Raw genomic sequence first — 16,648 nt, 5'->3', positions numbered from 1 at the left:
AAATGAGAGCTGGTTAGTGGCTCAACGCATCACAGAGCTCACGCTTCAGATCGTTTCACGGTTTAGAATCAAGGATCGGAAAAATCAGCCATCAGACAATTCAGCAAGGCTTAAGACTATTTATTTTTTCACCTCAGTCCCAAACCACCCTGAAGCCTGTGTGAAAAAATTAAAATTCTAAATGTTTACTTTGTTATTGTCATCTATAGTGGTTATTTGCACACACAATTCATATGATTAACAAATAAAAGATGAAACTGTAACTGGCCGAGTGAGGGCCTTACTATGAATAAAGAACCGAGCAATATGAGGTGGTTGTGTTAGGAGAAAGTATTTGAGTGTGTGTGTGTGTATATAAGTGTGATTTTGAGTGTGTGGGCGTGATGTGTGCTCACACACTTTCGCCATGTCTGCCTGTCAGTCAGTCAGTCAGTCTACCTGCCAGTGTGCATGCTTGTGTACGAAGGCCAGTGAGGAGAACAGAAGGTGGCGAGAAGCGCTGTCAGTCAGTGCTGGCTGAGCAGGGAGCTGACGGGAGCGGGAGGGAAGACGGTTGGCGGGCCGGAGCCATGCACTATTCAGGCATCGTTCAGACGGAGCGCGACCACTGGGGCAAAGCAACACACGGTTCTCGGCAAAACGCGTGCACACGCACACACGTGCCAAAAACTGGGGTTCGTACTTCCTGGGCTACCTCAGGTGCACTGCTTTTAAAACGCAGCAATAAGAGAACTCACTGACCAGTACGTCTCTGCGATTACAATGTGTGCCACCTGTGTGATGCCCATGAAAGCCGGGGATGACAATGGGGGAAAACGTAGTTGCAGGCGTGTCATGATGCCATTTTTGCCAGTGAGGTCAGAAAAACAATACAATCAGGACGGACACCTTTATCATGCAGTTCATTAAAAAGTTAAGCTCCCCTCCTATAAACCTTGAATGCTGTGTGAGAGAGTCCTGAACGGTCTAACTCATCTAGAGGACAAAGTGATGGCGCCAGGGAGCAGACGGCTCATAAACTAATGGGACTCTTGTAAAAAGATACTCCCCTCTGGATTAGACCTGCTCAGGAGGCCTGATGGATGGCCCAGATGGCCGGGAGAGGACACCGAGCCTAGATGAGTGTACAGGTGTGTGTGTGTGTGTGTCTTCTTTTGTGTGCTATAACACAGACGTACATAGTCAATTTCCTGAGGCATGCCTAGCTGTTAACCGATTTAGATGGCACAGGTTCCAAAATATCTGACATGGTCACATTTTTTAAATGTTTTTTTTTTTTTTTTTTACAAAGCTTTATGATGAGAAGATGGAGACATTATGAATTGCAGTTATTTCACTTGTTACAGGTAGTGGTTATATTGCAAAAAAAACATACGCTAAATGAAACCAGTGCAGTTTTTTAAAAGGATAAAAAAGAGTTACAACCATGTAATTGGTAGTTGTGGAATTCAGTTAAAAAAAAAAAAAAAGAAGAAATAGTAACGCTAAATAGGAAGACACGCACAACTACTTATTGTATCCTCTACACAAAAATAGCCTAATCAATTAGTCAATAAAAAAAAAATGATTCTGGAAACATTTGATAACCAACTCATCCTTTAAGTATCGTTTAAAACAAAAAATAAACTGTTTCCACTTTGGCAGACTTTGTTTTCTGATTTTCTGGGCTGTTGGCCGAACAAAGCGAGCGGCCCCTTTGGAAATTGTACAAATTCGCCGTCTCGTGATTTGCTGGCTTTGATATTTTGTTTGGCTAATGCTGCGCTCAGTCACACCACGACCGGCACACACTTGTCGCTGTGTGAAGGGCTTGATGCGCAACAAATCGGCGTAGAGTTTATTATTTTTATTCGCTCCAATGACGCTGTCGGTCATGTGTTTTTGTTTCACCCTGTTTTGTTCCATCGAGAGCGAAAACAGGCAGTTAGCCAGCTTCCAGTGCCATTTAATTGCATTACTACGTCAACGAGCTGGCAGCGCTTGGCCGTTTTATTGCTTTAGTCGTCACATGGACGCATCATTCTTTTCTTGAATCCCTAAATATAGATAACGAATCGCAGGATTCCTCTGAAACCGCTGGCAGTGTACACGATATCACTTCCCCTGCATGTTAAGCAGCACGTCCCGGTGCCCTGCAGAGAACAGGTGTGGTCTGTGAGGACTGAACTGTGTTCAGTCAAGCTTCTCTTAAAAAGAGAAAAAGGATGAAAAATGCACATGAAGACCAGCGTGTAACAACGGAACAAACTAAGCCAGACAAGCTGCGAGGCTGCCAACACGGGAGACAGCTGGAGGTTGGGCCAACCTTATTAAGTCAGGTGTTTTGCCCGGGGACATGCGAGGAATCAGCCCACACACGCATGAACATCCATGCCCAGATGCATGCACACACAGTGGGGGTACGGTTTTAAAGCAGCAAGAACAGGAAATAACAGACTGCAGTGACGTCCAGCCTTTCTCACAGCGTCCCCTTTCTAGGAGAGGACACAACCGACATTACCCGTTTTCTATGCTATTGATGTGTCAAGTAAAAGAGAAAGCTTCTGAGGATTTTCATGGAAACCGTTTCTCTGTAAAGTTGCCTCATTTCCCAGAGATTTACCGATGTCGACAGCCCAATGCTTCATTATCTCCACTTTCCACGCCTGTAAACACACACACACCTCTGAAATTATCACACATGGGCAGCGGCTTTCAAATGAGGCATTAGGACCGAGTTAAATTGAATTACATCACCACTTCCCACTTTGATGACGGCTTTTAACTTTGCGAGCGGCGCTGATGGTAAGCCTGTCATACGGTGGCTGTGCTGTGTAACAGGATTGCGGCGCTGCGGCGTGCGGAGAGAGGCAGGCCTCATCGTAGTCGTAAAGGGTGACGCCAACTCGGGGAGAAGCGCACTGTAGTGATGGAGGTGTAACAAAGAGCTGCAGCACCCCCAACAGAGAGGAGAGACACACCGGCGCACAGCAAGGCAATGGGAGGAAGCGTGCATATTCCTGTGGGCAGTTATTTACTGCGTTTTCTCTTTGTGTCTGTATGTTCTTTCATGGTATTTATGGCATTGACGGCGCGGGGATCAAACCCTCAAATCGCCCCTTGACGCATGTCTGTGAACATGAGTGGGAGTGTGTGTGTGTGTGTGTGTGTGTGTGTGTGTGTGTGTGTGTGTGTGTGTGTGTGTGTGTGTGTGTGTGTGTGTGTGTGTGTGTGTGTGGTACAGAGACTACACCGAGAGAGCGAGTTTGAAAGAGAGAAGAGGAAGAAGAAGAAGAAAGAGAGACAAACAAGGAAGGCGACTAATGAAAAAAGATTGTGAAAGATAGAGTATGGATAAATTGCTGGGATGGAGAAGAAGGGGAAAGGACTATTGCCATAGCAACAGCAGTATTTCTGCCAGCCAGCAATAACTGCTTGATGTCAGCTCTTGGTCTTATAATCAATTAAAAAAAAAGAGAACAAAAGATATGCAGGAAGTCTGTTAAACCACACACACACACACACACACACACACACACACACACACACACACACACACACTTTAGAAGCTGGAACCTGAACAACTCAATACAGAACACAAATATGAAAATATATCAGATCACCTTGAGTTGCTTTTGTGAAGTTGTTTCCCTCGTTGTTGGCATGCAGTGAAAATGTCATGAGGTGTTACTGATCACCAATTAACAGCTAACAGACCTTTTTAACAACAAGTTCCAGGAGCGAAAAGTCCCTTTTTGCCTATTCCTAGACCACCAAAACAGATATATTCTTTTGGCTCTTTGCATTTAAGCTTGTTCCTCAAAAGAATGGTCCTGGATTGGGTCGATTTACGCTGGAAAGTCAAGTAATTGGCTATTTATAACTGGCAGTTGGCAACTTGCACCGGGCTGCAAATAATGCGTAAACACAGTGCAAGTGTTGCATTAACGAGAAGTGAAACTGGTGTTGGGACTTTTTTTGTTGCTTCTTTTTCTTCTTTCCCCTCCGGTTCCCAGCTAAAGTAGCTCCCTCCTCGCCGAGCGTTCAGCCAGCGGGTGCTGTGATCAGGTTCACTCAACAGACAGGCTCGCCTCAGGGCATCAGGAATAATTAGCGGAAATCAACCTGACATCAATCACCCTCCTCTCACACGCGCATAGGTCGTCACCTTCTACATGACCTTACATGCTAAACAGGCCGCTATCACAACCTGTCGCAAGGCTCAGTGGAGAGGGAGAGAGAAACTGACAAGGATGTTAAAGATGGGAGTACAAAAGGAGGATGAAACGACGAAAAACAGAACAAAAAAAGGGTGCATTTTGTTGTCTTTTCCCACCATCCATACCCCTCAATTAAATCCAGTTTAATGTGACTAACAGTTCTACAGGCAAAGTTTCATGTCACACGAGCGTGAAGAGTGTAACTTTGCTTACATGACAAGACTAACAAGCCTACAAAACAAAGAGGAGGCGGCTAGAATGCAAAGTGATGCGCTCGGTCCACCGTTTTGGAAAATCACACAGTCACACGCTGACCAACACGGTCAAAGTGAGCCAAAACACACAACCACCTGTGGACTCCAGAGACTGTCGGTCATGACACATTATTGGGTGCTTGGCCCAAAAAAAAAAAAGAAATGGCTGCCTCCACAATTAATTACACCGTTCAAGTGAGGAACCTGACCGATGGATCATCCCGGCCGCCTCTTCCTTTGAGCTCAAGGACAATCGGTCGAGTTTCTCTTTTACATAAGGGGGCGTCGTCCCCGCTGACAGTGTCCACCGGCACGTGAGGGAATATGTATGTCGAGTGTATGTGTGTCACGGACGGCGTGCAGCGACAATGACCTCTGCTTTGAGGACAAGGGGTTTAATCCGTCTCGTCATATTCCTCTTCACCGAAAACTGCTAAAATGTGCCAACGTGTACATGGTGAAATGTGGAAGCAGGTACATCAGTGTTTCTCAGACATATTCAGAACTAAAAACAGAGCAACTTTCTACACAGAGGTCTAAAAACGACTGATATATCAGTTATTTTTGTCGCAGAAATATTTGACGGTACAGTACGCTTCCTTCAGATGATGGCGATTCCTTCTTCTTCTTTTTGTATTCTCATCTATATCCCATTCTTTGCTGCTGCAATGACCCAATTTCCCCACGGGGGATCATTAAAGTTTCATCTTATCTTATCTGCCCCTATCGCCATCTCGCCCCCCCAACCCTCTCGCCCAATCCTTCACTTAATTATGTCCCGTGAATGAAGTTCATCTTTCATGCTGCCAGCAGCGCGGCTCACCCGTTCTGGGCTATCTAATCATGGCGCAGAGTCTAAACTAAATTTAGACAGCCGACGTGTGATGCCTGGCAGGCCCTAATAGGGGCTGACACCTGGAGACACTCTGCTGATGTACAGGGTACACTCCGCGCGAGCGGGCCGCAACCAATGTTGACTAACGCTGACGACTTGTGAACCAGTTTGTTTGCAGAAACTTTTCAAGGGGATCACACGTAGAGGTGAAGCACTGTGCTGACTAAGGCCATTCAAACCTAATGAAATCCAGCATTTACATTTTAGGATCTTAGCCAATGCTTTGTGCGTGTGTGTGTATTGTGTATGTGTGTCTCTCAAACTAATCTACACGTGGCAGCTAAAGCAGTGGCACAAAGTGCTACAAATTTGCACACTTTTATTCAAATTGTAAACCAATCAGCCGTGTCTGTTGACAGATTATGATTTGTGGATGCAGGTTAACAAACTGGAAGAGGTGATCGATGCAAATGTGATTATCATGAATGTTATAACGATGCACATAATTTGAGGGAACTTTGCACATAGCCAATAAATCAGCCAATATTAGCTAATTATTGACGATAGAGCTATGAGGGGGCCCAAAATAAATTAGACCCACCCCTACGTGAACCTGAATAGCTTCCAGCCCGAAGCATTGCAGCGTTTTTTGAGGCCGAGACTGAGATATATATGTATAAATATAGTCCAAAATCCAGTATCAGTCACAGCCTTCCAGTCACGGGATTATGCCGTCTGAAACACTGTACGGATTTGGATGCGAGACAGATGAGGAAGTGTTGAGTATGCATTTACAGCGAGCAGCGGAAACGGAGCAGATTAGAAAAACTGAGAGGATTCTCACAAAAAAATATGCTAAAGTATAGTTATACAAGAGGATCTGAACAAAAGCCTTGTTTCTAATAATAGTCCATCTCAAGTCAATGCATGGTAGCCTCTACAGTTGTGGTAAATTAGGACCGCAGCCACTATTTGAGAATGGAGGCAACGGTATTTAAACTGTGTCATTTCTGCACTGAAATATCTCCGACACGCTCTTTTTTTGGTATTTAGCACATTTAGGGTATTTCGACAGGCACATAACCCATTCTCTTGCTGAGCGCTGCACTTTTGGAATTCTCTCCACTGGTCTCGCTTCATGCTCCCCTTCTGTCAGGCACACTCAACACACACACACATGCATCCACACAATGCAGCGTGAACACACAAAAACACTGAGAGACTACACCCTTTACATTCCTCACTCAAACAGGCTTCTCACAGAGAGAGAGAGAGAGAGAGAGAGAGAGAGAGAGAGATAAAGAGAGAGAGAGAGAGATGGAATCTACACAACTCCCATTATTTGATTTGATGATGCTACATCATGATATTTAGTTATTAAATATCAATTAACTTCATATACTGCATTTTATGTCAACATTTTTTGATTTTTAGTTTAATACCATTATTATTATGACATTACTGACTTAATACAAACTGATGTTTGACATCAAACTACTTCCGCAGGTCTATATCTATATAAATATTATTAGTTTTCCCAGTGTCCCACAGGGTTGGATTTAACTTCAGACGCTGTGAACTTTGATATTTCTTAAGGCTTTAAAAGTCATTGCTTCGCCACCTTCATTCCATTCAACCGTACCTTTAAAAAAACAACGTAAAAACTAATTCATGGCAGCTACAACAAGCACATTCTTTTCTAAACATTATTCTTTTCTAAATTATTAATTGGTCACTGGCTGGTTCTTAACATTCAACATGTACCCTCCGACAAGTTCCATTTCGCAAACTCGTCCGATTGTCTCTTTGATGCCGTTAATCTACTGACACTGGAGAGATCGATGCAACAAGTTGGTGTGTGGCAGTTGCCGAAAGTTAGTTTCAGGGGACACAAAGTCAACGGTAAAGAGGAAGCTCCGCAAGGATTTCATGGCCACTGGGGCGGCAGTGGGAGCACACAGTCTCTGGGGTTGGATAAACAATAAAGGCTTGTCGTTTGGTTAGAACAAAGGCCTGTCATTTGCTTTTGTTGTTGGTGGTATTTTTTTCCCCCCCTTGTAATCTGCATGTCCAGATGGCTGGATGACTTTCCCCCTCACAGCATCGTTAAAAGCGCGGCACAGCTGGCAGACTGAGTGAGCAAACTAAGAGTTAGGAGCAAGAGACTGCAAGGAAAGAGCTTCGAGAACAAAAAGAAAAAAAGATAGGACAAGACAAAAAGCTGAGAAACGAAAAAGCGAGACAGGACGACACTTAAGACAAGTGGATTGTGCAAGAGCGCACAGTTGCAACGCACACTGACAGATAAGCGGAGATCTCGGGGACGAGCGCCTCTTACCCAGATCTGTGTTGGGGCCGGCCAACAACTGCTTGAACTTGTCCAGACGGGATGCTTCCCTCTCGGTCATGGCCGGGGTGCCAGATGTGTTCTGGTCAGCCATGCGAGCCACTAGCGGGATGGTGGGCGGCCGGTGGGGCAGAGACCGCTGTCTGTGGAGGGCTGCGTGCTCGCCCGCTGCATCTGGTGGGAGGATAAACAGGTTGAGACGGGGCGAAGGGTCACATAAACACGCACTCAACAAATGGTGGGCTTTCACATGATGGGGCACAGGTTCTTGAGGCCATGTTGGCGGCCAGTAGTTTACTTCAGACTCCAACAAATGCATTCTGTCCTCATTTATTTGTTATGGATTATTGTAGTACATCTCTTTAATCAAATCACACATATTCAGGCTATTTGATGCACTCTTCTTTTGACATCTACTATTATAACTAGTGTAATGTGTTTTTTGTTGTTGTTTGGAGCCCCCAAACAGCTTCGGGTCTGCCGCTTTGAAAACCACTGCGCTAGACGAAATGTTAAGGGGTCATCAAAGTTAATAGAATTCATCCTGAAGAGGAGATGAATGTGTGTACTAAATGTCATGGCAACCCATCAAATAATTATTGAGACATTTCAGCCTGGACCGGAGTGGTGGATCGACCGGCTGAGCAAAACGGACACAGCCGCCCCGAGACCCGGGACGTTCCATCGCCTGAACATTTGAATTAGTCAACTTCACTCGGGGCACTCGACACTCGAAGGCCCGACATTATTGAGTCCAGCTCCATCTGAACAGAGCAGTCCCTTGATTCTGTTTGGAGGTCAGTTTTTGTATTGCTGTGTAAAAACGTTGATTAGCCTCTTCCTGTGGGGGAGAAATGTTCACAACCTGCATTAGGCTTCCATTTCAGCGGCAGTAAGGTGACACTCTAGCGACTTGCAGTGATTAGAAGCAGCGCAGCTACTGATGTGTGCAGCAACTCTCAATGTCAGCACGCTGATGAGTAAGCTAGTTAGCAAAGTTAAGTTGAAGAACTGCATTCTCATGTTAAGGGAGCTGATTATTTTGTATTTAATCTACAATTGAAATCTGTATTAAACAAAGTACTCAAAAAGGAATTTGGCAAAAACGGCATTACATCATGCAACAGAACCCTAAATTTGGAAACAAGTGTCACTTCTGTATTCAGCATTTTAAGATGGATCCTTTCCAGGTGGTGATGAATGCAGTTACTGTTAGTGGCTTGTTTCGCAACGAGCCTCGAGGAAGGCAGCAGTTGTGGGGATAGCAAAAAAAAAAAATCGGATTCAGCTGTGAGGGCTTTATGGCGGGTCGACAAACGGAATAATTCAGTCTGCCGAGTGCCACATGTTCCCGCAGATGTGCTCAAATAAGACAGAACGAGACATTGGCACCACACAGGCAAGGTATGAACAAGCTGGCGAGGTCGGGACTTCCTCGTGGAGAGGGACGCTCCTTCTGTCACATTAGGCCCGACGCAAAAGTTCATAAAGATCCCCGTGAAAGGCACCGCCAACATTTCTCAGCGCTATAGCATCGAGTTACCCAAACACTCCATCGCAATTAAGAAAACTGGAGTGCTGCCGGTTTTAATATCCTTTTCAGTTTTTACAAGAACAAATAAAAAGCTACAAATCCGTTCTCAACTGCTTTATTTGCACTTACAAAAATTAAAAAAGATTATCAAAGCCGGCAGAAGCTTCTTTGTGGTGGAACCTTTTGTGTGATTTTTAACAGTGAGCCCTTTTTATAGCCCATTTAATAACTTTGAACTTTAAAAAAAAAAGGGGCTATAAAAGACAAAGCCAAGAAAGAGGAAGTTAGTAATGTTCACTTATCACTCACAGTTTACTGCATCGTTATTACTGGGAAGAAAGGATTAACGCTGACATGAAAGTACACAAACAGAGGGTACTTCTCCAGGAGCTTCACAGAGCCAAGTGACCACCAGCTGTGTGTTTGTGTGTCGCTTTCTCTCTAATGCGGCAGGGCACTGGGATGGTCAGTGCCAAGCATGAGTCGGTAATGTTGAAGTATACGGAGGGAGTCTGGGCCTCACTAATGAAAGCTATGCTGTGTGCCACCATCTAATTAGAAGGGAGCAAGTGTGTTCACGCTATTCCTTGCTGTCATCTCACACACACACACACGCAATAAGAGAAGAGAAAAAGAGCGAGAGCAAAATCAAATCTACAAAGAAATGAGACGACGCAGTCAGCCTTACTGGAACTGTGCATATCAAGTTGTTTACCCACCTGCCACGTAACATTGAGTGTGCGTGCATTAGCGTGTGTGTATAAGCTTCGGTGTTTTGCTACATGCTCGTAGATGCGCGCATGGCGCCGCCTCCCGTATCCCTCTATCATGTGTAGACGTGGAGCGCATGCAAGCCTGTGTGTCGTCTTCTCTGAGGAGATAAGAGGAATTGCCTGAAGGCAACGGGCTCCTCATGTTATCTGCATCGGGAACACAGCAACAGGCAGGATGGCAGGCACCCAGGCAGACGGGCGTACAGGACAATAGTCAGCCAGACGTTCACCGTGCACAGCGTCTGCTGCTGATGTTATAATCTAGGAAGTACAACCATTTCATCTTTCCTTTCCTATTACAAGGGAGGGGATAAAGCAAATTCACACAAGGGTGCTCTGCGCTACGGCACTGCTGTGCCCCTGTTTTAGGTAGCAAAACACTTTAAACTCGGACATTTGGAGGAGGTCTTGAACAGCGGCACAGGTCCAACAGGAGCCATGACAGTTGTTGTGTACGACAGGGGAAACAGACCCAAACTGAAGAGGAGGAGTTGGAGGGAAAGTGTCTCTTCCTACGTGCAGATATATTTATAAGATGTATCTCTATATAAGAGTTGAGGAAGGTAAAAGAGGAAGGAGCGGAAACAGACGTCTCCTGGATTACAATGCAGAATAGCTCTTCACCACAGCACAGGAGTGTTGCAATATACCGGTATTGTTAATAACTGTGATACTTCAAAATGAAATATTGATCAAATGTGAATAATATAAATATGATAATATTGTGTAAATAATCCAGCACCTCTTTAATCATTATTTATATATATAGTAACACTTATGGTTACAGACACCATCTCAACCCCGCTACACTATTATTATCAATAGTATACGCTTAAGATCAATTTTACTTTTTCTATAGATATCACGATAATATCTGTACCATGAATTCTTCTGGACACAATGATCGTGTTGTGAACAAATGCGACATCCGACAGACCTGCAACAGCACATTCCCTCTCTTGCTTTGTTTTTGTTTTGCTTCTGAGAGGACAACAAGGTATTATGACATAAATAAATACTCCCCAATATTCATAAATAAGTACCACTTGCTGCACTTCCTACTCCCTCTTAACAAATATGAAGGCTTTTTATAATTGCATGTTCGGAGACTCGGTCAGCACTGAGCCATGTTCACGCTGTGTCAACAACAAGCAAGTTCAATCAAAGCCCAGCAATGGCAGTCTGTCATTAGCAGAGTCTGCCAAATATTTTCCCCTCATTTCTCTGCTGTTTGGATGCCGAATGGTTCTGTTAACACTTGATACGTTTTGAATGTGCTGAACCAAAACAGTTGTGGGACCACAGTAAATAAATAGAAATCATTAAAATATTTTCTTTTTTATTATTCTATTCTCTTCATGGCATAGCACTAAAAGTGTATATGGTTTCCCATGTCCCACATTTGCCCTCATCTATACAGGACACATTGGTCAAACGACCTCTTTATAGTTACACTGCAATTAAATGATGTAACCCTAACCAAACTTTAATTGTGGACTGAGCTCAGACTTATGGACAGTTACGGAGCAGTAGTTGAGAACTGTCTTCCCGTAATAGATGAGTTTTAGTCACAATATTCCAAACACATGTGCACTTAAAAGTAAAAGCAGTCTAGCTTTTAGTATGCAGGTGACATGAGCCAGAAAACTTTTTTGGACACTGAGCAATGGTGCTCACTAACCTTTAGGGGACCCGATTGGAGCTTCGCTTTGGGACTTTACAAGGCGGCCATCAGTGTAAGGGCTGCTCTGGGAGGCAAACGAGACCTCTGGGCTGGTCCCCTCTCCGTCCCCCACCCTGTCGTCCTCGCCTTCTTCATTGTCCTCCTCCTCGTCCTCTGCCACCTCCTCCTGTGTGTCCTCTTCTCTCTGTTCCAGCTCGGTCGTGTCGTCCTGCCTCTGCCTCTCCTGCTGCTTGCTGTGATTTTCGATGACCTGTTCAGTTGAGAGAAAAACGAGGTGTGGCACTGGTGAGCTTTAGGTTTTGCTGACGAGAGAGACGACTCCATGAACATACTGTAACATAACATATTACATTTGTAAACTAAGTTAGCAGCTTGAGATTCTGTGTATTAATTAATAGAGCGCTTCATCATAAACATTTGTTTTACAGAGCTTATTATTTGCAATAATCCAAAAGAAAAATCACATTGGCTTTTTGTCGACCGAACTAGTATGGCGCTAACTTCCAGGGTTGGCCTACAAAAGTCATCCCTCCAGAACTCTGTTCTCTAAGATAGTCACAAACTGCAAGATTTTGTAAACAATGTGCAATTTCCCTTATGATTCAACATTTATGCATCTTAAAAGTGAAACACAAACTTTAACACAGTACATGTAGTGACATAAATTTCGTTTCAATCCCTCAAAAACTAACTGACATTTTCACAAGAATATATATTTTAGCTAATGTTTATGATTATATTAAGGATATTCAGTCAGGATAACATTGGAAGCATGTGGTTTTTTTATGTAAAATGGACAATGTAGTTAAACAGGCTGCTGTTAAAAGGGCGCTAACATTCATGAAAATGCTTTCTAATGGACTGGCAAAACTATGTTGTTTTCGTGGGTGGGTAATCTATCCTGAGACCAAGTCTCTGTGGCAAAAAAATATGAGTTTTACCAAATACACTTAAGTATAGAAAATCACTTCATCTGGTTGTTCACCTGATTGGCTGTCTCCATTACAACCTCAATGTTAAGGTTCTGTGCGGCCATGGCCAGCAACTCGTCATCATCATCCCCAACGTCCCAGGCATCACTTGTGATGCTCTCGAACTCCTGGAAGGTGGTAGCCTTCTTGGGTTTGCCTGGCGTGGCCGGAGGAGGCTTGTTGCCTGCTTTGATCAGGCTGGAGGACAGAGACAGAGCCACAAAAACAGAGAAGAGGAGTGAGAATAAGAAGGGGGAGATGAGAAGTGATTAATTTTTACCCTGACAGTGGGCGAAGAAATAAAGTTACACTAGCCCTTTAAAAGAGAGGCGCTCAATAATAAATAAATGAATCAACATTTGGCGTGAATCAAAGTCTAAAAAAAATCACATTTTACGCACTGACGTGTTGGCTGTTGAAAGAATTACCACTAACAACACAGAAGACACCCCTAAACAAAGTCCTTTAATCTTAAGGACAACAATCATAAGCAGATCTTTAGACCTAACGAGACTGAATCTTGGTCACGTTCAAAAGAAACTGAGTCGCTGTCTTTGTGGTGCATGGACACCATTTCATTCAGCCAGAGCAAGAAATAAAACAGAAAAAGAGAATTCAATTAAATTCAACCTTTCCTTATCATGCGATGCGGAAAAAAGGAAGGTGGGAGGAGGGGAGGTGTTCTGATTTCTTACAAAGACAAGTATTACCATAGTAAAAAGTGAGAGACTTGTCCATATTAGCTTACTTTCATCATAACTTATAAGAAAAGAGAGTCTGAAACTATACGCGGATAAAAAACAAGAAGATTGAATTCAACCCCCTGTGGAAATGTACCCGATTAAACATCAGTCAAAGGAAATAAAGGGTATTTTACGAAATAATAGGGTGTTTTTCTTTCTTTGCGTAAGTGTGAGCCTGTGTGTGAGTGAAATTAGATAAGCACAGTGCAAAAAGTCAAAAATATTTCCTATGCAGAACTAAATAATGATTCAATAAAAAAAAGTTTTGTACAAACTTAACTTTTCAAGACTTTACAGTTTTTTTAAGCTGTACAGAAAACATTTACTGTAAGGTCCAGGCCTTTTCCTTAAATTAATGAATTCAATCAAAAATGCATTCATTCTCATATATTCACACACCCAAGACCTGTGTAGGTACCCTATAGTCCTGGAATACTGATACTTTTAACTTCCATTTGAATTCATAGATCTTCAAATCATTTAACATAACCAGTTTGTACTGGACATGATTACAAACAAGTTAAAATAAAACTAACTGGGAGCATGTCTTTTGTCTTTTAGGCTGTCAAACCAGCCATCTAACAACTAGATTGTCCGGCGGGTGCACATCCACGGACTCTGCAAAGCAGCACAGGCCATACAGTGCATATAAAAGGTTATCATAACTAAACTGCAGGACCCAATCTACGCAGTTTTTAAGGATGTTGTAATTATGGCCACGTCCCAGTCCATGATGTTACAGCTGGTGTCTTTGTCGAATAGCAGAACTAAACACTTCCACATTCCTGGGGATGTGGATAAAAGTATAACATGTTTGACGGTATCAATCCATAGCAGACACTTTCTATCTTCCGAGTGGATCTGTAGCCACCCTTCAAGATTTCTGACTTGTTCTGTTCTTTCCTGCCAAATACTCATTCTCTACTGGTAACGGTGAATTGAAAGAAACAATAAAAACTCAATCCAGCTGGTGAAGTCCTGGCTTATGCTGTTGTCCTCTGATATTTAACAAGGGGGCAAACGGTTGCGTAAACATCCATAAAGTAGATACTGCTGATCAATAAGGAAGTAAGTCTCATAAGTAAAGAGAAAGACAACACACGTCTAAACTGATCTTTCATGATCAGGGAAGATATCTTCCTCCACTGTTTCACACAGAATAAATACATCATTTCAGCTTTTGAAAGTTAGCTTCGAGCAAACGGAGAGGAAAGGAGAGGACGCCAACTTCAGCTCGGGTATTATGTCGGTTAGCAACTGGGGCAAATGATTAGCATCAGCAAAAATAAACTTAAACACCGGCGGAAAGCAAAAGTCCAAACGAACACCAAGCTACTCCAATAACATCATAGTGCATTTAACCTACAGTGACGAAGTTATTTTAACTTACTTAGCATGGAGGAGCGGGTCGAGAGGTGGATGTTGTGCGCCGTACACATGCTGAATGCTGAGGAAGTGAAGAAGAGAGAATGTAAATGAATGAGCTAAGCTAGCTAGCTTAATTCTGAACTGGCTGTCAAGCTAGCCATGTTAGCTTCTTATTACCCATAACAATGCCAGTTAATACTACAACTAGGGGGCTAAATGTGATGGAAACGACTCGTTGCTGTAAACCCATGGCCACTTCGGATTATAAAGCGGTTAAAGTATAATACGTTACAACTCTGTGACTGCGGTGTGGGTATATTCGCTTAACTGTTAGCCGCTGTTAGCACCGTAGCTCTCAGTCAGCTAAAAGCAGATAGGCGTAACATGTGACTATTTTACCACAGACAAAGGCACGTCACAGGGGGTGAAACTCGCAAACTGCGCAATATCGGAGGACCGTGAGTGAAAGTATAAGTTTCGTATGAAGCTCAACAGTGCGGCGTCAGTTGAGTGAGGCTAGCTACGCTAAGCTAGCCTAGCAGGAGGGAACACGTCACTCACCTGCCAGGGACCTTCGCTGCATTTCTTTTCCAGAACTGTTTCTTGTTTCCGTCATTCGACATTTTCCCTCTGTGGTCCAACCAGTCGTAAACACGAACACGCAAACGCTGTCGTTATCGCTAAAACGTGAAATGTGTGTTTATTTACACCATGTACCCTCCTCCAAAACTCAGAGAGCTGCCATGTTGTTACTTCCTAATCGGCAAGCAAACGCCGCTGTGATTGGCCGGACCGACACTTCCTCGATGTCAGCCAATCACAAGTGAGATCCGTCGTGAGGTGGCACGGCGAACTGCTGGCGTCACGACCTGTCTTCGCTTGTGTTGAAAGAAACCACAAGCAGTGTGTCAATCAAAAGAGGGACCATCAGCATCAGGACCAGAAACTGGGATGCTTACCATTTAGCGTTGCTACTTCCAGAGCAGTTTCTAGTACAGTTCTTGGTAGTTCAGTGAGGGTTTTATTATGCACCAGTGTTAATTATCTCTAAAGTTGATTAGAAGTCATATCAGCACCATGCACTGGTCAAATAACACAAGTTATTACACGGTCACGTTTATTGGAATTCACATGAGCCTTTTGTTTGAGGACAAATATTGTAAAAAATGTTACACTATGATTTCAGTCAGGGGCAAATATATTTGTCTAATGGCCATGAAGATACACTGTTAATTAAATATTAGAAGTAAAAGATTTACCCAGACAACACCTCCTCGTATTCCCCTTTGTATTACTTTGCCTCACGTAGCAGCATGTTGTGGAGGTCAAACCCACAGAAACACAGTTTTAGTCATCATTGTTTTATTAATGCTGGTGGTTGCCTCATCCCTCTCTGAAGGTTGTGCGAGGTCACGGTAATTATTAAGTTCTCAGTCTGTGACAGTATATGAAGGAACCTCTCTCTCTCTCTCTCTCTCTCTCTCTCTCTCTCTCTCTCTCTCTCTCTCTATAGTTCAGTCATGAACTAGAGGGATAGGAGAAGAGAGCTCTCACTCCCTCACTATTTTGCGGTACTGCAGAAGTCGTGTGTGTTGTTACGGGTGTCGGTGTTGGTGGAAAAGTGGTCAAAGTTGCCATACCTCTGCACACATTTGCTGATAAAACATCTACGATTGGAGTTATTTTTCATTGATTTTTAGAAGAAGAAAAAACTACACTTTTTTAGTAATAAACAGTGGCTGACAGTGGTTACAACAGGCCCTATTTACAGTATAAAGCAAACCCACTCACACACACACACACACACACATCATTAGGCATTTATATATTTGACCAACAATGTGTTGGAAAGTCAAATAGGCTAACGTATTTGTTACTACTGATCCATGAATCAACCCTTACACATTTGGGTATTGGGTTTAATGAAACATGGCATTATT

The 16,648-nt window shown here is 43.4% G+C and overlaps 1 protein-coding gene across 1 annotated transcript in view; it reads right to left on the bottom strand.

Annotated features, from left to right (window-relative positions):
• tbc1d22a (TBC1 domain family, member 22a) overlaps window positions 1-15,331 on the bottom strand; it is a gene marked incomplete at both ends in the record, with an annotated part of 108,694 nt that extends 93,363 nt beyond the window's left edge. Inside the window, 5 exons of the mRNA XM_079236345.1 lie at window positions 7,627-7,809; window positions 11,624-11,876; window positions 12,612-12,795; window positions 14,731-14,787; window positions 15,270-15,331. Coding sequence (XP_079092471.1) covers window positions 7,627-7,809; window positions 11,624-11,876; window positions 12,612-12,795; window positions 14,731-14,787; window positions 15,270-15,331 — 739 coding nt within the window. The remainder of the gene's footprint in view (window positions 1-7,626; window positions 7,810-11,623; window positions 11,877-12,611; window positions 12,796-14,730; window positions 14,788-15,269) is intronic.
• Window positions 15,332-16,648: the final 1,317 nt, after the last annotated feature.

The sequence above is a fragment of the Taurulus bubalis genome, assembly GCF_910589615.1.
Source record: "Taurulus bubalis genome assembly, chromosome: 20".
Classification (NCBI taxonomy): Eukaryota; Metazoa; Chordata; class Actinopteri; order Perciformes; family Cottidae; genus Taurulus; species Taurulus bubalis.
This window is presented reverse-complemented; position numbering and strand designations above follow the sequence as displayed.